The following is a 23,174-nucleotide window of genomic DNA, read 5'->3' as shown; positions in this document are numbered from 1 at the left end:
GTTTGAAGAGGACATAAGATGGCATCAGATCTCTATAAACCCTACAGCATAAGAGGATAATTTTAGGTTTCACAGTAATTGTAGTTTTCTTTAAAACACATACAGATGACTACTCACCCAACATTCAGAAACAAAGATTAGCTGAAGGTGTACCTCAGTGGTACAGCACCATGTAAAAGCTATGAGTTTCATCTTCAGTGGTGAAAAAACAAAACAAAACAAAACAAAACCCAACCAACACATGAAATTAACAAAACACCCACCAAACAAACAAAACACAGCAATAAGCCTCGCAAATGAAATGTTAGTTTTCCCAGTTTGCCCAATTAACTGTAAAGTGAGCAAGAAATGCAATTGGCTATTATAAGGAAACACACAAAACCAGCATTAAGCATTTTAGGAACCTAAATTTAGGCATGATTAGAGAAATACACCCCCCCCCAAAAAAAAGACAGTGGCTACAGCAACATAACAAACCTTGCAGAGGGGCTAGAATTATGGCTCACTTGGTAAAGTTCTTTCCTTGAAAATATATGGACTTAAGGTGGGGGCCTAGATTCCACTTTAAAAATGCAGGCTGCAGTCCAGTGCTGAGTAGGTAGAGATAGCTAGCTGGCTAGCCAGGCTAGTGACGTTGGTGAGCTGCAGATTCAGAGAGACCCTGTCTCTGAAGATTTAAGTTGGATCAGGCAGTGGTGGCGCATGCCTTTAATCCCAGCGTTTGGGAGGCAGAAGCAGGGGGATTTCTATGTTTGAGGCAACCCTGGTCTACAGGTTGAGTTCCAGGACAACCAGGGCTATACAGAGAAACCCTGTCTGGAAAAACAAACAAACAAAAAATGTAAGTTGGAATATGATTGAGAATAAAGCCTTCTTCTGCACACATATACTGAAATGTATACACATCATTTTTGCTGAATCTCTTTTTATGATTTACAGAATCCTTTAAAATTATGTTTTTTTTCTTTTTCTGGAAATAGACAATATTAGGAAAGTGTCATATTTCTATAATCTCCACTGTATATTAAAAATAAATATCTATCGAGAGAAATGATCCAGCATACCTTAAAACACACACAGGACAGGGATGGAAAGATAGCTTTCAAATTAAGACCACTTGTTGCTCGAAAACCAAGGTTAAGTTCCTAGGACCCATATAATGGCTCACAACCATTTGTAATTCGAGATCCAGGGGAATTGGCATCCTATTCTAGTTTCTATGAGCACCAGACATGCATGTTGAACAAATACAAACATGCAAAACCACGTTAGTTTAATAAATAAAACAAATCCGAAATACACATAACAGCCCCTTCAACTGAAACAAAGTAGGAGAGTCTTCTTTGGGGTTCATTTTATTTTAACTTTCAAGTTAGTATTGCAAACTTGAAAGCTTCTGGGTAGTAGTGGCAGCTAAAATACTACCTCTTTTTTGCTGCTTGGATGACAGATGACTGATAGAGCCTCTCTCACTTTTGTAAGCATGTGCAAACACGGCCAGTCAGCAAGGGGCTTGGCTGAGATTGTTTTACAGCTGCCCAAACCCTGTTACCCAGTATGCTTTGTGGTGGCCACGAAGCTGAGTTCTTGAGGAAGGGAAGTTTCTTGAGGAAGCATGGTAGGGGGAAGTCTCTGTGGAGGTAGTCAGTGACCTGTTAAAAGATGGTTAATAATGGTTCAGGTGGGGGTCCAGGTAGGGTGAAGGTGGCGGGGCGGAGGTGTTACTTCCAGAGTAAGGAGAGGAGGTGACCCTCCCTGGACTCCGGATAGCACTGCTGCTGGGTTCACAATCGACTTTACCCACTTAGACCTCTGCGGTGAAAAACGGAGAACTTCACTAAGGGCAGGAGTTTGAAAAGCCTAGCATCTAGCAGAAAGCAGGAAGGCCAGGGTATTGGAGACCCCGAAAGTCTTCCTTGGGCCTGGGGATGTGAAGTGTGAGTAAACTGGAGGTCAGTTAGTGGCAGAAACAGACTAGAACCTTTTCTGTGCTGCTGCTACCCGACAGAAATTCATTAAAAACAAACTGAAGACAAGTCTTCATTTTCTTCTACCTGGTGTTGAAAGGCCAGATTGCCAAAATTTGTATATATAGGATCCAAACGGCCTCAAAATCCCGAGGCTCCTCTCAGCCTCTGAAGTGCTGGAACTTCAGACATACTTCAGACCAGGCTGTGTTTATTTTTTTTTCCATTTTTTATTAGGTATTTAACTCATTTACATTTCCAATGCTATACCAAAAGTCCCCCATATCCACCCACCCCCACTCCCCTGCCCACCCACTCCCCCTTTTTGGCCCTGGTATTCCCCTGTACTGGGGCATATAAAGTTTGCAAGTCCAATGGGCCTCTCTTTCCAGTGATGGCCGACTAGGCCATCTTTTGATATATATGCAGCTAGAGTCAAGAGCTCCGGGGTACTGGTTAGCTCATAATGTTGTTCCACCTATAGGGTTGCAGATCCCTTTAGCTCCTTGGCTACTTTCTCTAGCTCCTCCATTGGGAGCCCTATGATCCATCCATTAGCTGACTGTGAGCATCCACTTCTGTGTTTGCTGGGCCCCGGCATAGTCTCACAAGAGACAGCTACATCTGCGTCCTTTCAATAAAATCTTGCTAGTGTATGCAATGGTGTCAGCGTTTGGATGCTGATTATGGGGTGGATCCCTGGCTATGGTTATGGCAGTCTCTACATGGTCCATCCTTTCATCTCAGCTCCAAACTCCGTCTCTGTAACTCCTTCCATGGGTGTTTTGTTCCCAAATCTAAGGAGGGGCATAGTGTCCACACTTCAGTCTTCATTCTCCTTGAGTTTCATGTGTTTAGCAAATTATATCTTATATCTTGGGTATCCTAGGTTTGGGGCTAATATCCACTTATCAGTGAATACATATTGTGTGAGTTTCTTTGTGAATGTGTTACCTCACTCAGGATGATGCCCTCCAGGTCCATCCATTTGGCTAGGAATTTCATAAATTCATTCTTTTTAATAGCTGAGTAGTACTCCATTGTGTAGATGTACCACATTTTCTGTATCCATTCCTCTGTTGAGGGGCATCTAGGTTCTTTCCAGCTTCTGGCTATTATAAATAAGGCTGCTATGAACATAGTGGAGCATGGGGCTCAGAACTGAACAAAGAATTCTCACCTGAGGAATACCGAATGGCAGAGAAGCACTTGAAAAAATGTTCAACATCCTTAATCATCAGGGAAATGCAAATCAAAACAACCCTGAGATTCCACCTCACACCAGTCAGAATGGCTAAGATCAAAAATTCAGGTGACAGCAGATGCTGGCGAGGATGTGGAGAAAGAGGAACACTCCTCCATTGTTGGTGGGAGTGCAGGCTTGTACAACCACTCTGGAAATCAGTCTGGCGGTTCCTCAGAAAACTGGACATAGTACTACCGGAGGATCCAGCAATACCTCTCCTGGGCATATATCCAGGCTGTGTTTATTTATGTGTTGTTTTGGTTTAGGGAAGTAAGCTCTAACTCTGTATCTCAGGAGTGTCTGAAACCTCATGTGCAGCTTGAACTGGCCTTGAAACTGAAGTCCTCAGCCTTACAAATGTACTGGGACCTGAGGAAACATGCTTGTTTTATTTTTTACTTTTAAAATTTGTGGGGGTTTTTCATAGTTGAAGATTGAACCCAGAGCTTCTTGCTGTAGCAGTGAAATATATGTCCAGCCAGCCAGATCTTTATAATTTAGATTTGTATTTCGATGAAAAAGATTGAGGAGCTTGGTTGTGATAATAGCAACTATGATTTTATTTGGAGATTGAGATGCAGACACATTTGTTCTAACTTATCAAAAACCTTGCAGGAATGGGACCAAGATGCAGATCCTCCTATGTTTAGATATAAACCCACTTGACGTCACAGTTAAAGCCATCATAGTGTGTGTGTCTGTGTGTGTGTGTGTGTGTGTAAGAGAGAGAGAGAGAGAGAGAGAGAGAGAGAGAGAGAGAGAGAGAGAGAATGAGAGAGAGAGAGAGAGAGAGAGAGAGAGAGAGAGAGGGAGAGTTTTAAACTAAAAAATAACAAACCTCTATTCATTTATAGTAAGGAAGACTAAGATACTTTATTCAACTTAAATAATTCTTTTTAAAAATGTGTACATATTAAAGTTAAGGTTATTAATGGCTATCTTTGAAGCCAACTATTGTGTTCCATGTTTAAATACTAAAGTCTTTAGTATTAAATCAGAGGGTAATAGAAATATGGTTTTATCTTTAAACCCTTCCTGCAATTATGAAGTGCTGTTTTTGTAAAAATCATTCCTTAATGTTATTTTATATTTCAATTTTATTAGTTTAAGTGATTTTTTTATTCAAATGGCTTGAGAAAATTTCTTTTTTTATTTTAAATCAGAAAACGTAAGTTTCTCAGAAAAATGGCAGCGTTTTGCACGTTCTGTAGAGACACCAATGGAAAACTGGAATTTGTTAAGTGGTGAACAGCAAGTTAGGAATGCTTCAGAATTGGACCTTATGGAAGGTACCAGATATTTAATGATGGGCATTGATGTTAAACTTCCTTTTTTTCTCAGTTGTTCTTCTTAGGCTTGTAAAGGAGATCAAAAATCTCATATTGTATCTCTTGTCTTTAATCACAACATATAAATAAATTGCTTAAAACATATTTTTAGATGACAATTAGACATTACTTGATTTTGTTTAACTTCTAGGCAAACAATAGATCTGCTTTAAAACCTAATGTTGGCACTATGCCTGAATGATCACAAAGTATTTCATTAAAATTTGCAAAATAACATAATTGTTTTAATATCTTGATTTATTACGAACCCAGTACAGAATCCAGTAACTCATGATGATGGGAATGCAAATCCTGAAGAAGTAGTTGGAGATACACGGTAATATGTTCAAACTTACTATTTTCTTCTTAGTGTAAGTACTTCCAGAAAAGTTTAATTGATTGTATAGCAAGTAATGTATATTAATAATTGAAATATGATATATAATATAAACAATATTTCTATAAGATTAATCCTTAATTTTAATGGTTTTCTTGGAGGGTGTAATGTTGTGGGTCAAACTCTCATCGTCCTGCTTGTAGGACAAAAGCTGAGCAATCAAACAGTATCCCCAGCATCCTTACTTTTTAACCTTTAATTACTTCACAGATCTCCAGTATAAAATATACTGGGAAATTTTGAAGGTACATTTTTGGATATGTAATTTGTTTAAAACTATATAGTATTAACATAATTTATATATTAGATAATATTGATTAATATACTATATGACATCTTAATGACTTATTTATATGTAGTATTTTGTGAATATTTTTATTTTAATTCAATTTATTTATTATTCGATATTATCTTTATTTACATTTCAAATAATAGCCCTTTCCTGGTTTCACCCCAGAAACTCCCTATTCCATTATCCCTCCCTGTGCTTCCATGAGGTTGTTCCCCCACCCACCCAATCCCACTTCACCACCCTGGCATTTGCCTACACTGGGGCATTGAAACTTCACAGGGCCAAGGACCTCTCCTCCCACTGATGTGTGACAAGGCCATCCTCTGCTATATATGCACTGGAGCCATGGGACCCCCTCTTTTCTTGATGGCTTAGTCCCTGGGTGCTCTGGGAGGTCTGGTTCGTTCATATTGTTGTTCTTCCTATAAGGTTGCAAACCCCTTCAAATCCTTCAGTCCTTCCTCTAACTCCTCCACTGGTAACCCTATGATCAGTCTGATGGTTGGCTGTGAGCATCAGCCTCTGTTCTTGCCATGCTCTGAAAGAGCCTCTCAGGAGAAAGTCATATTAGGCTCCTGTCATCAAGCACTTGTTGGCATCCACAATCGTGACTGGGTGTGGTGTCTGTATATGGGATGGATACACAGTTTGGGCAGACTCTAGATGGTCATTCCTTCAGTCTCCGCTCTGTACTTTATCTCCATGTTTCCTCCCAGGAGTATTTTGTTCCCCATTCTAAGAAGGACTGAAATACCCACACTTTTGTCTTCCTTCTTCTTGAGCTTCATGTGGTCTGTGGATTACATTTTGGGTATTCTGAGCTTTTAGACTAATATCCACTTATCAGTGAGTGCATACCATGTTTGAACTTTTGGGATTGGGTTACCTCACACAGTATTATATAATTTAGGTCCATCCATTTGCCTGTGAATTTCATGAAGTAATTGTATCTGTACCATTAACAAACATTTTTATCATTATTTCTCTATAATACAGCTTGAGTTCGGGAATGATTCCCCCTGAAGTTCTTTTATTGTTGAGAATAGTTTTTTGATATACTGGATTTCTATTATTCCAAATGATTTTTCAAATTGCTCTTTCTATCTCTATGAAGAATTGAGTTTAAATTTTGATGGAGATTGCATTGAATCTGTTGATTGCTTTTGGCAAGATGGCCATTTTTACTAAATTAATTGTGCCAATCTATGAGCATGGGAGATCTTTCCATCTTTTGAGATTTTCAATTTCTTTCTTCAGAGACTTGAAGTTCTTATCATACAGATCTCTTGCTTGCTTTGTTCGAGTCACACCAATGTATTATAATTTGTGACTATTGTGAAGTGTGTTGTATCCATAATTTCTTTTTCAGCCTGTTCATCCTTTGAGTAGGGGAAAGCTACTGATTTGCTTCAGTTAATTTTATATCCAACCACTTTGCTGAATTTGTTTATCAGGTTTAGGAGTTCTCTGTTGGAATTTTGGGGGTCACTTACATATACTATCATATCATCTACAAATAGTGATATTTTGAATTCTTCCTTTCCAATTTTTATCCCTTTGACCTCTTTTTGTTATATAGTTGCTATGGATATAACTTCTAGTACTATAAAATACTACTATATTATATACTACTGTGAATAGGTAGGAAGAGAGTGGTCTTGTCTTGTCTGATATTAGTGGGATTGCATCAAGTTTCTCTCCATTTATTTTGATGTTGGATACTGGTTTGCTCTATATTGCTTTTACTATGTTTAGGTATGGGCATTGACTTCTTGATCTTTCCAATAATTTTATCATGAAGAGTTATTGAATTTTTGCAAATGATTTCTCAGCATCCAATGAGATAATACTTTTTTTTATCTTCAAGATATTTTACATAGTGGATTACGATGATGGATTTCCATATATTGAACCATCCCTGTATCCCTGGGATGAAGAACATTTGATCATGAAGGATGATCATTTTAACGTGTTTTTGATTGGGTTTACCAGAATTTTATTGAGCATTTTTGCATCAATATTCATAAGTGAAACTGGTCTCAAGTTTCCTTTCTTCATTTGGGTCTATTTGATCCTGATTTAAATTGGTACCTGATATCTGTGTAGACACTTGTCCATTTCATCCAAATTTTCCAGTTTTGTTACGTATAGGCTCTTATAGTAGGATCTGATAATTTTTTTTGGGGGGGGGTTCCTAAGTTTCTGTTGTTATGTCTCTCTTTTCATTTCTGGTTTTGTTAATTAGGATACTGACTCTGTGCCCTCTCTTTAGTCTGCCTAAGGGTTTATCTATTTTGTTGATTTTCTCAAAGAACCAGCTCCTGGTTTGGTTGATTCTTTGTATAGTTCTTTTTGTTTCCACTTGTTTGATTTCAGCCCTGAGTTTGATTATTTCCTGCCTTCTACTCCTCTTGGGTGAATTTGCTTCCTTTTGTTCTAGAGCTTTTAACTGTGCTGCCAGGCTGCTAGTGTATGTTCTCTCCAGTTTCTTTTTTGGAGGCACTCAGAGCTATTAGTTTTTCTCTTAGGAATGCTTTCATTGTGTCCCATAAGTTTGGATATGTTGTAGCTTCATTTTCATTAAACTCTAAAAGTCTTTAATTTCTTCCATGACCGAGTTATCGTTGATTAGACTGTTGTTCACCTACCACGTGTATATATATGGGTTTTGTATTATTTATATCATTATTGTTGTTGTTGTTGTTGTTATTATTATTATTATTATTATTATTATTATTTGGGGGGTTAAGACAGGGTTTTTCTGTGTATCCCTGGCTGTCCTGGTACTCACTTTGTAGACCAGGCTGGCCTTGAACTCAGAAATCCACCTGCCTCAGTGTCCCGAGTGCTGGGATTAAAGGCATGTGCCCCCATGCCTGGCTTATTTATATTATTATTGAAGATAAGCCTTAGTCCGTGGTGACTTGATAGGATGCATGGGATTATTTAAATATTTTATATCTGTTGAAGCCTGTTTTGTGACCCATTATACGGTCAGTATTGGAGAAGGCATCACGAGGTGTTGAGAAGAAGGCACATTCTTTTGTTTTATGATAAAATGTTCTATGATATCTATAGATATAGATATCTGTTAAAACCATTTGTTTCATAACTTCTGTTAGTTTCACAGTGTCTCTGTTTTGTTACTGTTTCCAGGATCTGTCTGTTGCTGAGAGTGGGTTGTTGAAGTTTCCCACTATTATGTAGGGTACAATATATACTTTGAGCTTTAGTAAAGTTTCATTTATGAATTTGGTTGCCCATGCATTTGGAGCATGGATGTTCAGAATTGTGAGTTCATCTTTGTTGATTCACCCTTTGACAAGTATAGTGACAGTCCTTATCTTTAAAAAACAAAAACAAAAACAAAAAAAAACAATAACAAAAAAAAACAATAAAAAAAAAACAATAACAAAAACCTTTTGGTTGTAAGTTGATTTTATTCCATAGTAGAATGGCTATTCCATGTTGTTTCCTGGAAATATTTGCTTGCAAATTTTTTTCCAGACTTTTCCTCTGAGGTAGTGTCTGTCTTTGTCACTAAGGAGGGTTTCCTGTATGCAGCAAAATCCTGGGTTCTGTTTATGTATCTAGTCTATTACTCTATGTCTTTTATTGGGGAATTGAATCCATTGCTATGAAGAAATATTAAAGACCAGTGACTGTTGGTTGTTTCCTGTTACTTTTGTTGTTTGAGGTGGAATTGTGTTTATATTGCTATCTTCTTTGGGGTTTCTTGAAAGAAGATTTCTTTCTTGATTTTTGTATGGTGTAGTGTTTCCCTCCTTGTGTTGTAGTTTTCCATCTATTTTTTTTGAAGGTTTGGATTCGTGGAAAGATATTGTGTGAATTTGATTTTATCATGGAATACTTTGGTTTCTCCATCTACGGTAATTGATAGTTTTCCTGGGTATAGTAGCCTGGGCTGGCATTTGTGTTCTCTCAGGGTCTATATAACATCTGTCCAGAATCTTATGGCTTTTATAGTCTCTGGGGAGAAGTCTGGTGTATTTCTAACAGGTCTGCCTTTTTATGTTATTTGACTTTTTTCCCTTACTGCTTTTAATATTTAATCTTTAGTGCATTTGTTGTTCTGATTATTATGTGTCGGCAGGAATTTCTTTTCTGGTCCAGTTTATTTGGAGTTCTGTAGGCTTCTTGTATGCTCATGTGCATCTTTCTTTAGGTTTGGGAAGTTTTCTTCTATAATTTTGTTGAAGATATTTGCTGGCCCTTTGACTTGGGAATCTTCTCTCTCTTCTATACCTATTTTCCTTAGGTTTTGTCTTCTCATTGTGTCCTGGATTTCCTGGATGTTTAGGGTAAGGAGATTTTTGCATTTTGCATTTTCTTTCACAGTTGTGTCAATGTTTTCTATGGTATCTTCTGTACCTGAGATTCTCTATTCTATCTCTTGTATTCTGTTGGAGATGCTTGCATCTATGTCTCCTTGGTTTTCTTTCTCCAGGTTCATCTCTCTTTGTGAGTTTTTATTCTGTATTTCCATTTTTAGATCTAGGTGGTATTTGTTCAATTCCTTCACCTGTTTGATTTTGTTTTCTTTAACTCTTTAAGGGATTTTTGTGTTTCCTCTTTAAGGGCTTCTAGTTGTTTTCCTGTATTTCTTTAATGGAACTATTTTTGTTCTTAAAGACCTCTATCATCATCATGAGATGTGATTTTGAATCTGAATCTTTCTTTTCCAATGTGTTGGGGTATTCAAGACTTGCTCTGGTGGCCAAACTGGTTTCTGATGACGCCGACTAGTCTTGGTTGCTATTGCTTATATTCTTGCACTTACCTCGTGCCATCTCATTTTCTTTGGTGCTATATTCCCTTGCTGTCTCTGTCTGGAGCCTGTCCCTCCTGTAATCCTAGTTGTGTCAGAACTCATAGGAGTCCAGCTATCTCTGAGATCTTGGGATCCTGGGATCCTGATATTTTGGGTGTGTCTGAGCTCCTGGAAGTCATGCTGCCTCTTGGATCTTGAAATCCTGGTGTGACCAATCTCCTGAGATCCTGCTGTGTCAGAGCTCCTGGGGGTTAAGCTTTTTCTTGGTGTTGCAAGATTTGGTGGGGTGCCAGAGCCCTAGGTTTTCTCTAGACACAGTTGCATACTGCAAGGAACCTGTGCCTCTGGCCGGGAGGATGATTTTGTTTCCCTGGTTCTTGTGGGGGTCCCAGATACACAGGGTGTTGGGAAAGATGTTGTGCCCTCAGCTGTGCTCTTCTGTCAGAACTCCAGTGTTCCTGGGTGTGTCTGATCTCCTGGGAGTCGAGCTTCCTCTGTGATCCTGTGATCTTGAGCATTTCAGAATACCTGGGAGTCGTGCTCCTTCTGGGTGTTTTAAGAGTGGGTGCAGAGCCAGTACCCCAGGTCTGATCCAGGTGCAGTTTCAGACCAGAAGGAATCCATGCCACTGGAAAGGCAGGAGTTCCTGTGTCCCTGGATCCTTAGGGACTCAGTTACTCCTGATGTTGGGGCCATTCCTGTGATCCTGGTAGTGTTAGAGCACCTGGGATTTGAGCTTACTCTGGGTATTGTGGGACTAGGTCAGCACCCAAGATCTACTCATGACACGGACTCTTGCAAATATTTTTGATTTAGCATCATGGACTTATTTTTGCCTGTGGTACAGAAGTGAAAATGGTGCTTTTTCAACAGGTGCGACATTAATTAAACTTAATTTTAATTTTTTCGTATATTTGTGTCTGTGTTGCATATATACACATGTGGAGGGCAGAGGAGGATGTTGGGTTTTGCTCTATTTCTTTCCACCTTATTCCCGTAAGACCTGCTCTTTCACTGAACATGTAGCTAGATAAGCAGCCAGCAAGTCCTAGCAATTCTCACTCTGCCTACCACAGTGCTGCTATTGTAGAAGCAATCATCCATGGTTAGTTTTCTAAATGTGTACTAGAATCAAACTTGCGAAAGTCCTCCTTTCACAGTAAACCCTATTTATTACTGAGGCATCTTCATAACTGTATTGAAGGGATTTTTAGAGGAAAAAAATGATGTAAACTTTTCTACATTCCATGTATTCAAAGCTAAGTGATATGTATACAAAATTCTGTACATGCAACAGTATTTCTTTGACCCAGTATTAATTTTATATTAAGTCAGTTTCTTTTCTAAATCTCCTCTGTGCTTTTCTTTATATGACACAATGGAAAAATGAATTCTTTAATATAACCCTTATTACTTATTTTTTTTTAAATTTTATTTTATGGGTATGTTTGTTTTGCTTGATTGTGTGTATGTACACAGCTTGTATGTCTTGTACCTGAGGAGGCCAGATGAAGGCATTGAATTCCCTGGAACTGGAGTTATAGGTTGTGAGCAACCTTGTGGATGCTGGGAATCCATTCTCAGATCTCTGGAAGGGAACCAGTGCTCTTAACTGATGAATCATCTCACCAATCCCCTCACTGATTTTTATAAAATGAATTATGTAACTGAAAGTGAAAGACAAATTTACTAACCAGTGAGGGAATGAAACTCAGATCCCAAAGAATCTATTTTAAATTATATGTAATTGAATGTTGCATGAGCTTTCTTAGATAATAATAATTTGTCTTTGATATATAGTCTCACTATGTATGTCAGGCTGGCTGGAATTTTCCTATGTAACCTATGTTGTCCTTTACACTGGAAATCTCCTGCTAAGCTTCCTAGACTAGGATCATAGACCCAAAACATCTTAAATGGCTTAAGAAACAATGCTCTTAATACCTATTTTTCAGACATATTTGTGTATTAGTGTTTTGCTTACTGTTATATATGTGCACCACATATGTGCCTGTTGCCCGTACATATAAGATGATTATTTCAGACACCTTGGACCTGGAGTCACATAAAGAGAAAACACATGGAAACTTATATCAAAGATTCTTTCAAAAAATGCAACCAGAAATTAGAATGACTTTGGCAAACGAACAAATGGGAGAGGTAGAGTTGTTAGTTTTGTAGGGTCACATTTGTATCATTTTAAAAATTATATGTGGCTGAAGTTAAAAAAAAAAAAACATTACTGAGCTTTTAGTAAAATTGTTTGTCTTTGATTTTGTCTAAGCAGTTAACCCTATAACTTCATGCCTTCAAGGAAACTAAATCTAATTCTTAGAAATCTGTGAAAATTTTTATTTTCTACTTTAAGTACCTGTTAATGAGATTTTAAAATTTGATTTACATTCATTGTGGAAACACAGAAGTCTTGCACCAAATCTTAGAAGTGTAATATGTTGTTTATTATGTTTAACAATATAGAAAAAAATCAATTACATATGCAGAAATTTGTATATTTTAATTGACTTATGTTTTGCACTAAGTCTTTTTTTTTTTTTTTTTTTTTTTTTCCATTTTTTATTAGGTATTTAGCTCATTTACATTTCCAACGCTATACCAAAAGTCCCCCTTACCCACCCACCCCCACTCCCCTACCCACCCACTCCCCCCCTTTGGCCCTGGCGTTCCCCTGTACCGGGGCACACAAAGTCTGCGTGTCCAATGGGCCTCTCTTTCCAGTGATGGCCGACTAGGCCATCTTTTGATACATATGCAGCTAGAGTCAAGAGCTCAGGGGTACTGGTTAGTTCATAATGTTGTTCCACCTATAGGGTTGAAGATCCCTTTAGCTCCTTGGGTACTTTCTCTAGCTCCTCCATTGGGAGCCCTGTGATCCATCCATTAGCTGACTGTGAGCATCCACTTCTGTGTTTGCTAGGCCCCGGCATAGTCTCACAAGAGACAGCTACATCTGGGTCCTTTCGATAAAATCTTGCTAGTATATGCAATGGTGTCAGCGTTTGGATGCTGATTATGGGGTGGATCCCTGGATATGGCAGTCTCTACATGGTCCATCCTTTCATCTCAGCTCCAAACTTTGTTTCTGTAACTCCTTCCATGGGTGTTTTGTTCCCACTTCTAAGGAGGGGCATAGTGTCCACACTTCAGTCTTCATTTTTCTTGAGTTTCATGTGTTTAGGAAATTGTATCTTATATCGTGGGTATCCTAGGTTTTGGGCTAGTATCCACTTATCAGTGAGTACATATTGTGTGAGTTCCTTTGGGATTGTGTTACCTCACTCAGGATGATGCTCTCCAGGTCCATCCATTTGGCTAGGAATTTCATAAATTCATTCTTTTTAATAGCTGAGTAGTACTCCATTGTGTAGATGTACCACATTTTCTGTATCCATTCCTCTGTTGAGGGGCATCTGGGTTCTTTCCAGTTTCTGGCTATTATAAATAAGGCTGCTATGAACATAGTGGAGCATGTGTCCTTCTTACCAGTTGGGGCTTCTTCTGGATATATGCCCAGGAGAGGTATTGCTGGATCCTCCGGTAGTACTATGTCCAATTTTCTGAGGAACCGCCAGACTGATTTCCAGAGTGGTTGTACAAGCCTGCAATTCCACCAACAATGGAGGAGTGTTCCTCTTTCTCCACATCCTCGCCAGCATCTGCTGTCACCTGAATTTTTGATCTTAGCCATTCTCACTGGTGTGAGGTGGAATCTCAGGGTTGTTTTGATTTGCATTTCCCTGATGATTAAGGATGTTGAACATTTTTTTCAGGTGCTTCTCTGCCATTCGGTATTCCTCAGGTGAGAATTCTTTGTTCAGTTCTGAGCCCCATTTTTTAAGGGGGTTATTTGATTTTCTGAAGTCCACCTTCTTGAGTTCTTTATATATGTTGGATATTAGTCCCCTATCTGATTTAGGATAGGTAAAGATCCTTTCCCAGTCTGTTGGTGGTCTTTTTGTCTTATAGACAGTGTCTTTTGCCTTGCAGAAACTTTGGAGTTTCATTAGGTCCCATTTGTCAATTCTCGATCTTACAGCACAAGCCATTGCTGTTCTGTTCAGGAATTTTTCCCCTGTGCCCATATCTTCAAGGCTTTTCCCCACTTTCTCCTCTATAAGTTTCAGTGTCTCTGGTTTTATGTGAAGTTCCTTGATCCACTTAGATTTGACCTTAGTACAAGGAGATAAGTATGGATCGATTCGCATTCTTCTACATGATAACAACCAGTTGTGCCAGCACCAATTGTTGAAAATGCTGTCTTTCTTCCACTGGATGGTTTTGGCTCCCTTGTCGAAGATCAAGTGACCATAGGTGTGTGGGTTCATTTCTGGGTCTTCAATTCTATTCCATTGGTCCACTTGTCTGTCTCTATACCAGTACCATGCAGTTTTTATCACAATTGCTCTGTAGTAAAGCTTTAGGTCAGGCATGGTGATTCCACCAGAGGTTCTTTTATCCTTGAGAAGAGTTTTTGCTATCCTCGGTTTTTTGTTATTCCAGATGAATTTGCAAATTGCTCCTTCTAATTCGTTGAAGAATTGAGTTGGAATTTTAATGGGGATTGCATTGAATCTGTAGATTGCTTTTGGCAAGATAGCCATTTTTACAATGTTGGTCCTGCCAATCCATGAGCATGGGAGATCTTTCCATCTTCTGAGATCTTCTTTAATTTCTTTCTTCAGGGACTTGAAGTTTTTATCATACAGATCTTTCACTTCCTTCGTTAGAGTCACGCCGAGATATTTTATATTATTTGTGGCTATTGAGAAGGGTGTTGTTTCCCTAATTTCTTTCTCAGCCTGTTTATTCTTTGTGTAAAGAAAGGCCATTGACTTGTTTGAGTTAATTTTATATCCAGCTACTTCACCGAAGCTGTTTATCAGGTTTAGGAGTTCTCTGGTGGAATTTTTAGGGTCACTTATATATACTATCATATCATCTGCAAAAAGTGATATTTTGACTACCTCTTTTCCAATTTGTATCCCCTTGATCTCCTTTTGTTGTCGAATTGCTCTGGCTAATACTTCAAGTACTATGTTGAAAAGGTAGGGAGAAAGTGGGCAGCCTTGTCTAGTCCCTGATTTTAGTGGGATTGCTTCCAGCTTCTCTCCATTTACTTTGATGTTGGCTACTGGTTTGCTGTAGATTGCTTTTATCATGTTTAGGTATTGGCCTTGAATTCCTGATCTTTCCAGAACTTTTATCATGAATGGGTGTTGGATCTTGTCAAATGCTTTTTCTGCATCTAACGAGATGATCATGTGGTTTTTGTCTTTGAGTTTGTTTATATAATGGATTACATTGATGGATTTTCGTATATTAAACCATCCCTGCATCCCTGGAATAAAACCTACTTGGTCAGGATGGATGATTGCTTTAATGTGTTCTTGGATTCGGTTAGCGAGAATTTTATTAAGGATTTTTGCATCGATGTTCATAAGAGAAATTGGTCTGAAGTTCTCTATCTTTGTTGGATCTTTCTGTGGTTTAGGTATCAGAGTAATAGTGGCTTCATAAAATGAGTTGGGTAGAATACCTTCTACTTCTATCTTGTGAAAAAGTTTGTGCAGAACTGGAGTTAGATCTTCTTTGAAGGTCTGATAGAACTCTGCACTAAACCCGTCTGGTCCTGGGCTTTTTTTGGCTGGGAGACTATTAATAACTGCTTCTATTTCTTTAGGGGATATGGGACTGTTTAGAAGGTCAACTTGATCCTGATTCAACTTTGGTACCTGGTATCTGTCCAGAAATTTGTCCATTTCGTCCAGGTTTTCCAGTTTTGTTGAGTATAGCCTTTTGTAGAAGGATCTGATGGTGTTTTGGATTTCTTCAGGATCTGTTGTTATGTCTCCCTTTTCATTTCTGATTTTGTTAATTAGGATTTTGTCCCTGTGCCCTTTAGTGAGTCTAGCTAAGGGTTTATCTATCTTGTTGATTTTCTCAAAGAACCAACTCCTCGTTTGGTTAATTCTTTGAATAGTTCTTCTTGTTTCCACTTGGTTGATTTCACCTCTGAGTTTGATTATTTCCTGCCGTCTACTCCTCTTGGGTGAATTTGCTTCCTTTTTTTCTAGAGCTTTTAGATGTGTTGTCAAGCTGCTAGTATGTGCTCTCTCCCGTTTTTTCTTGAAGGCACTCATAGCTATGAGTTTCCCTCTTAGAAATGCTTTCATTGTGTCCCAAAGGTTTGGGTACGTTGTGGCTTCATTTTCATTAAACTCTAAAAAGTCTTTAATTTCTTTCTTTATTCCTTCCTTGACCAAGGTATCATTGAGAAGAGTGTTGTTCAGTTTCCATGTGAATGTTGGCTTTCTGTTATTTATTTTGTTATTGAAGATCAGCCTTAGTGCATGGTGATCTGATAGGATACATGGGACAATTTCAATATTTTTGAATCTGTTGAGGCCTGATTTGTGACCTATTATGTGGTCAATTTTGGAGAAGGTACCATGAGGTGCTGAGAAGAAGGTATATCCTTTTGTTTTAGGGAAAAATGTTCTGTAGATATCTGTCAGATCCATTTGTTTCATCACTTCTGTTAGTTTCAGTGTGTCCCTGTTTAGTTTCTGTTTCCATGATCTGTCCATTGGTGAAAGTGGTGTGTTGAAGTCTCCCACTATTATTGTGTGAGGCGCAATGTGTGCTTTGAGCTTTACTAAAGTTTCTTTAGTGAATGTGGCTGCTCTTGTATTTGGAGCATAGATATTCAGAATTGAGAGTTCCTCTTGGAGGATTTTACCTTTGATGAGAATGAAGTGTCCCTCCTTGTCTTTTTTGATGACTTTGGGTTGGAAGTCAATCTTATCAGATATTAGGATGGCTACTCCTGCTTGTTTCTTCATACCATTTGCTTGGAAAATTGTTTTCCAGCCTTTCATTCTGAGGTAGTGTCTATCTTTTTCTCTGAGATGAGTTTCCTGTAAGCAGCAAAATGTTGGGTCTTGTTTGTGTAGCCAGTTTGTTAGTCTATGTCTTTTTATTGGCGAGTTGAGACCATTGATGTTAAGAGATATTAAGGAAAAGTAATTGTTGCTTCCTGTTATTTTAGTTGTTAAAGGTGGCATTCTGTTCTTGTGGCTGTCTTCTTTTAGGTTTGTTGAGGGATTACCTTCTTGTTTTTTCTAGGGCGTTGTTCCCGTTCTTGTATTGGTTTTTTTCTGTTATTATCCTTTGAAGGGCTGGATTCGTGGAGAGATAATGCGTGAATTTGGTTTTGTCGTGGAATACTTTGGTTTCTCCCTCTATGATAATTGAGAGTTTGGCTGGGTATAGTAGCCTGGGCTGCAGTTTGTGTTCTCTTAGTGTCTGTATAACATCTGTCCAGGCTCTTCTTGCTTTCATAGTCTCTGGTGAAAAATCTGGTGTAATTCTGATAGGCTTGCCTTTATATGTTACTTGACCTTTTTCCCTTACTGCTTTTAGTATTCTATCTTTATTTAATGCATTTGATGTTCTGATTATTATGTGTCGGGAGGAATTTCTTTTCTGGTCCAGTCTATTTGGAGTTCTGTAGGCTTCTTGTATGTTCATATGCATCTCATTCTTTAGATTTGGGAAGTTTTCTTCAATAATTTTGTTGAAGATGTTTGCTGGACCTTTGAGTTGAAAATCTTCATTCTCATCCACTCCTATTATCCGTACGTTTGGTCTTCTTATTGTGTCCTGGATTTCCTGGATATTTTGAGTTAGGATCTTTTTGCATTTTCCATTTTCTTTGATTGTTGTGCCGATGTTCTCTATGGAATCTTCTGCACCTGAGATTCTCTCTTCCATCTCTTGTATTCTGTTGCTGATGCTCAAATCTATGGTTCCAGATTTCTTTCCTAGGGTTTCTATCTCTAGTGTTGCCTCGCTTTGAGTTTTCTTTATTGTGTCTACTTCCCTTTTTAGGTCTAGTATGGTTTTGTTCATTTCCATCACCTGTTTGTATGTTTTTTCCTCTTTTTCTGTAAGGACTTCTACCTGTTTGATTGTGTTTTCCTGTTTTTCTTTAAGGACTTGTAACTCTTTAGCAGTGTTCTCCTGTATTTCTTTAAGTGATTTATTAAAGTCCTTCTTGATGTCCTCTACCATCATCATGAGATATGCTTTTAAATCTAGGTCTAGGTTCTCAGGTGTGTTGGGGTTCCCTGGACTGGGCGAAGTGGGTGTGCTGGGTTCTGGTGATGGTGAGTGGACTTGGTTCCTGTTAGTAAGATTCCTCCGTTTACCTTTCGCCATCTGGTAATCTCTGGAGTTAGTAGTTATAGTTGACTCTGTTTAGAGATTGTTCTTCTGGTGATTCTGTTACCGTCTATCAGCAGACCTGGGAGACAGATTCTCTCCTCTGAGTTTCAGTGCTCAGAGCACTCTCTGCTGGCAAGCTCTCTTACAGGGAAGGTGCGCAGATATCTTGTATTTGGACCTCCTCCTGGCCGAAGAAGAAGGCCCAAAACAGGACCTTTCTCAGACACTGTGTTGCTTTGGCAGTTCCCAGGTAGTACAGACTCTCACCTAAGCAGACTAAATTCCTAAGTTCCTTGGAGTCCCGGGACCAAGATGGCAACCGCTGCTGCTGTGGCTTAGGCCGCCTCCCCAGCCGGGTGGGCACCTGTCCTCTGGTCCGGAAGGTGGCCGGCTGTCCCCGGCCCACGCAGGGTGCTGCCTCAGCGCCTCTGTGCTTCCGCCTGTTCCAGAAGCTGTCAGGTTCTCTGGCGCACCCTCTCACCTGTTCAGACTAATTTCCTAAGTTCGGCGGGTCCCGGACCAAGATGGCGACCGCTGCTGCTGTGGCTTAGGCCGCCTCTCCAGCCGGGCGGGCACCTGTCCTCCGGTCCGGAAGGTGGCCGGCTGTCCCCGGCCCACACAGGGTGCTGCCTCAGCCCCTCTGTGCTTCTGCCTGTTCCAGAGGCTGTCAGGTTCTCTGGCGCACCCTCTCACCTGTTCAGACTAATTTCCTAAGTTCGGCGGGTCCCGGACCAAGATGGCGACCGCTGCTGCTGTTTGCACTAAGTCTTAACTGAATCAATATAGGAAAATAAATTAGACATTATATTTGATAGAAAATAATGAAAAAATACTTTGAAATACAATTAATATTCTAAAATAAGATATATATGTATTAAAACTTCTTTAATTTTGAAAAGCTAAAACATAAAAGAAGACTTCTCTGATAATCTTTCAGGGAAAAAAAAACTATAATGATTTCCCATTAGATAATTTTTTACTGCTGTTTTTCTTTTTATAGTATGAAATGGTCAATTTAATTTGTTTTGAGTGTTCTTTTTCATATTGGTATGAAATGTGACTGCTTTTATTACTGTGCTTTTCAGAAAGAAGATCAACAACAAATTGTGTGAGCAGAAGTGTGATATGGATATACAGAAATTCAATGAAGAACAAGAAAAATCAGTGGTTGGTATCATAACTAACTTTATAATTAACCTAGAATAACTAAGTATCAAATAGGAATGGAGAAACTAGCCTTGTGTTGGGCACATGAAAGGAAGTTAAGTTTCATTATCTATCTATCCTTGGTTCTGTTCTAGTCCTACTGAATTGTAAAGCAGAGAAGTATGATCACATAGTATATCAATGAAAACCACTAGGTATTTTCTGGTAGACCAGATTATAAATTTTCAAGAGGCAGACTTTTGCTGAAAGATGAAGAGAGGATTACCCGTTTCTACAAAAGGAAGCACACTATGTCAGCCTCAGGTACAGTTGAAAGGAGAGAGAAAGCTTACTTACTGGTGTCATCTGGACTCTCTTGTTAATATTCGAAAGCCAACTCAAACTGGCAAATCAGTTCTTACAATCCTAAAATTAGTACAAATTTTGTAACAACAGTGGATAGAAACAACCTTTCTCAACAGCCCTGGCAGAATATTCCTGTGGAAGAATATCACCAAACTATTTTAGATCATCTCTCCATTACTGTACCAATGACTGTAGTCATCACATAGTTTCCAAGTAAGATCTGAGATGATGACCATATTAACTATTTTTTATTTGATTGGTTAATAGTTTGAGAAGTATTCAATTTGAAATGAACAGGAGATCCATTCCTGCCTGGGAAGGCATTGAGGAAGCCGCCATTATGAGTCAGTTCTGGAAAGAGATTGGGACTAAAGATAAAAAGTAAATGAATACTCCAATTGAAGGCAATTTTTAAACCTTGAACCCTGGATGAAATTTCAAGGGGGAGTAATCATCCATGTATATGAGGAGTCTAAAGACAGACTCCCAGAGTACTTCAATATTTGTAATTCTGCATGAGGTGGGGGTGGGGGTGAGAGTGAACCAGTAAGGGAAGAGAACAATTGGTACAAATAAAACTACCATGAGTGAAGGAAAACATTTAAGGAAGAAAAGTTCACTAACTTTGTCATATGCTGCTAATTGGCCAAATAAAATAGATTTGCAAGGCTGGAAGATGGTTTATTTGGTAATCTTTCTCACTGTAGGCATGGAGACTCGAGTTTATATTCCCTGAGTAAGCATGCACGCACACACCTCCACCACCACCACTACCACCAACACCACCACCAACAAAACAAACTAGCAAAACTAAAAACAAACCACCACAAAAATAAAAGTTGGTGTGGTGGTGAGCATTTTAGAACCACCAAACTCAGATTTAGTTCAGAGATAAGAAGATTCCCAGAGCTTCCTAGCCACCAGTTGTAGCCTAATGGATGAGCTCTAGGTTCATTGAGACCCTGTCTCCCAAACAGTGGGATGCAACCAAAGAAGACACCCAATATTAATCCTTTGTCTCCATATGTATGCACGTGTACATTTTTTAAAGGGAAACTTCACAAAGTGCAGGTCATTGTACTTAATCAGGATGATTTGAGTGGAAATGTGAGGTACAAAACTGATCACAGTGAATAAAGGACAAAATAGGAATCTAGTAGCACAAGGAGAAAAGGTGGAAATGACTTGTCTTAATTTTTTTAAATGCAAATTACCATGGTTGTCTGCCAACATAAAGAATACAAAGAGAAATTTATATTACTTCTTACATGTGTTACTTGAGATTGGAACCTAGAGAAAACAAATCTACCACTAAACTTTGTCCCCAGACATCTTTTTACACTTTATTTTGAGGCAGGGTATCTTTAAGTGATCAAGATTATTCATGATCTTGTGATCATTCTAACTCAAACTTTATAAAAGTTAGTTTTATAGGCATTACACTGACAACCAGCTAAAGTCATGAATTTAAAATAACAGTTACAATTGCTGAAACTCTTGACAATAGTTGAGAAAAGTGAAGATGTTGGACTTAGTAAAGAATAAGTATAAGGCATCCTTAAGAAAGGAAGAAAAAGTAGAAGACATGGCACATACACCTTAGGTGGGGGCTAGATATAAAGATGAGGTAGTGAACCACCTCCTGGGATTACTTCTGCTAGTTAGAAAAAGGAGGCCACCATATGGTAAAAGCATTAACACTAGCTAGAGTTAAGTTTCCAGGGCTAGGATTTTACCAAGTTCATGTTTACATGGTGCATGCCTATAAACTTAAGTACTTGAGAGGCTAAGGCCAGTCTCTGCAGCATGGCAAACAATTTCTCATAAAAAATTTTTATTAACCCACAATTGGTAGTATAATTGTATTTCATGTTACTTTAAAATATAAGTATATTTAGTCATAATAGTTGTTAAAATGTTAAATCACTTGGAAAACTATTCCTTTTACCTTTCATATGGAATTATTTTTGCTCACGTAAACATTTTAGTATTGGAAATACATTAAGTGGTTGGTTGTTAGCCTAGCATTCATGCTGCATGGCAGTAACAACAAAAATGAACAGAATTGTTACAGTAATGTTTTCATTTTACATTTGTAGAACAATTATCAAAAAGAACAACAAGCATTAAATCTGTCCGAATGTAGTCAGAGTCAGACCCTGGAAGCAATTGAAGACATGCATGAGAAGTCCATGGAGGTATGTTGCACATGGTCCATAAAATGTCCTCAGGAAACGAAATATGTTTTAGGAATCAAAAAGTTTAACTACTTGCTATTTTGAATTATTTCTTACTGAAGTGACTGATATTATCTGTAAAATCCTAATGCCTTGTAGGAATTATTCAAGACATGAAATGATAAATTGGAAATTTGACCTCAGATGTACCTCATAGTTTATTAACACTATAATTATCCTGCTTAACTAAACATAGCACATCTATACATCATTTGCACAGAATCTTTCATATTTGTATCCTTGGGAGTTTGTTTAGTAAGAAGTGCTGTTCTGTTTTAGGGTTTGATGAACATGGAGACCAACAACTACGATATGCTTTTTGATGTAGATGGTGAAGAGACATTATGAAGCATACTCTGAAGTACTCTTCTCCTTTCCCATCTTCAGACTAATGAAGCATACATATTTCTCACTTGCTGGTACATTGTAACCAAATAAAATTTCACTAACATTTTTGTCTCCTATGAAACAGAGTTTGAAAGGCTCTTTAATCCTTGTAATTCTGATGATTCTAAGAAGGAAGTTAACCCCCGTGAAGTGATTACAAAGTTAACTAGGAGGTATACCTTCAGAGTCAAAATAGAACTCCTTTATTTTTAAACATCTTTAATCATTTTCTCGTTTAAGTGTAAGAGCCTCTTTATATTAACTTCCAAACAAAATCTAAATGAATAAGTGAGTGGCAAATAGTCCTTTGTACCGAAATTCCACACACTAATGTAGTGAATTATTTAAAATTTATTCCTTAATCTTTTTTTAAAGTCCAGACTTTATCCCCCTCCTTGTCCACCCTCTGATTGTTCCACATCCCATACCTCCTTGCCTCATGCTCCCACATCCCCACTCCTCATCTCTAAGAGGATATCCCCACCATCCTACCCCCACCCCACCAGACCTCCCTACTCCCTGTGGCCTCAAGTCTCTTGAGAGTTAAATGCAGCTTCTCTAACTGAGTCCAGACCTGGCAGTCCTCTGCTGTATATGTGTTGGGGGCTTCATATCAGCTGGTGTATGCTGCCTGGTTGGTGGCTCAGTGTCTGAGAGATCCTGGGAGTTCCAGGTTATTTGAGACTGTTGGTCCTCCTCCTTCAACTCCTCTTCCTCAGCTTCTTCTAGCTTTTCCCTAATTCAACCACAGGGGTTCTCAGCTTCTGTCCAT

General features: G+C 38.6%; 1 protein-coding gene across 1 annotated transcript in view; it reads left to right on the top strand.

Annotated features, from left to right (window-relative positions):
- Gm2012 (predicted gene 2012) overlaps window positions 1–22,484 on the top strand; it is a 30,442-nt gene extending 7,958 nt beyond the window's left edge. The window contains exons 5-9 of the mRNA NM_001104946.2: window positions 4,377–4,502; window positions 4,815–4,878; window positions 19,352–19,433; window positions 21,878–21,976; window positions 22,295–22,484. Of these exons, the coding sequence (NP_001098416.1) occupies window positions 4,377–4,502; window positions 4,815–4,878; window positions 19,352–19,433; window positions 21,878–21,976; window positions 22,295–22,363 (440 nt within the window). The 3' untranslated portion in view covers window positions 22,364–22,484. The remainder of the gene's footprint in view (window positions 1–4,376; window positions 4,503–4,814; window positions 4,879–19,351; window positions 19,434–21,877; window positions 21,977–22,294) is intronic.
- The last annotated feature ends 690 nt before the right edge of the window (window positions 22,485–23,174 follow it).

Source organism: Mus musculus, chromosome X, assembly GCF_000001635.26.
Source record: "Mus musculus strain C57BL/6J chromosome X, GRCm38.p6 C57BL/6J".
In the NCBI taxonomy this organism is placed as follows: domain Eukaryota; kingdom Metazoa; phylum Chordata; class Mammalia; order Rodentia; family Muridae; genus Mus; species Mus musculus.
The sequence above is the reverse complement of the archived record's forward strand: the minus strand, read 5'-3'. Positions and strand labels throughout refer to the sequence as shown.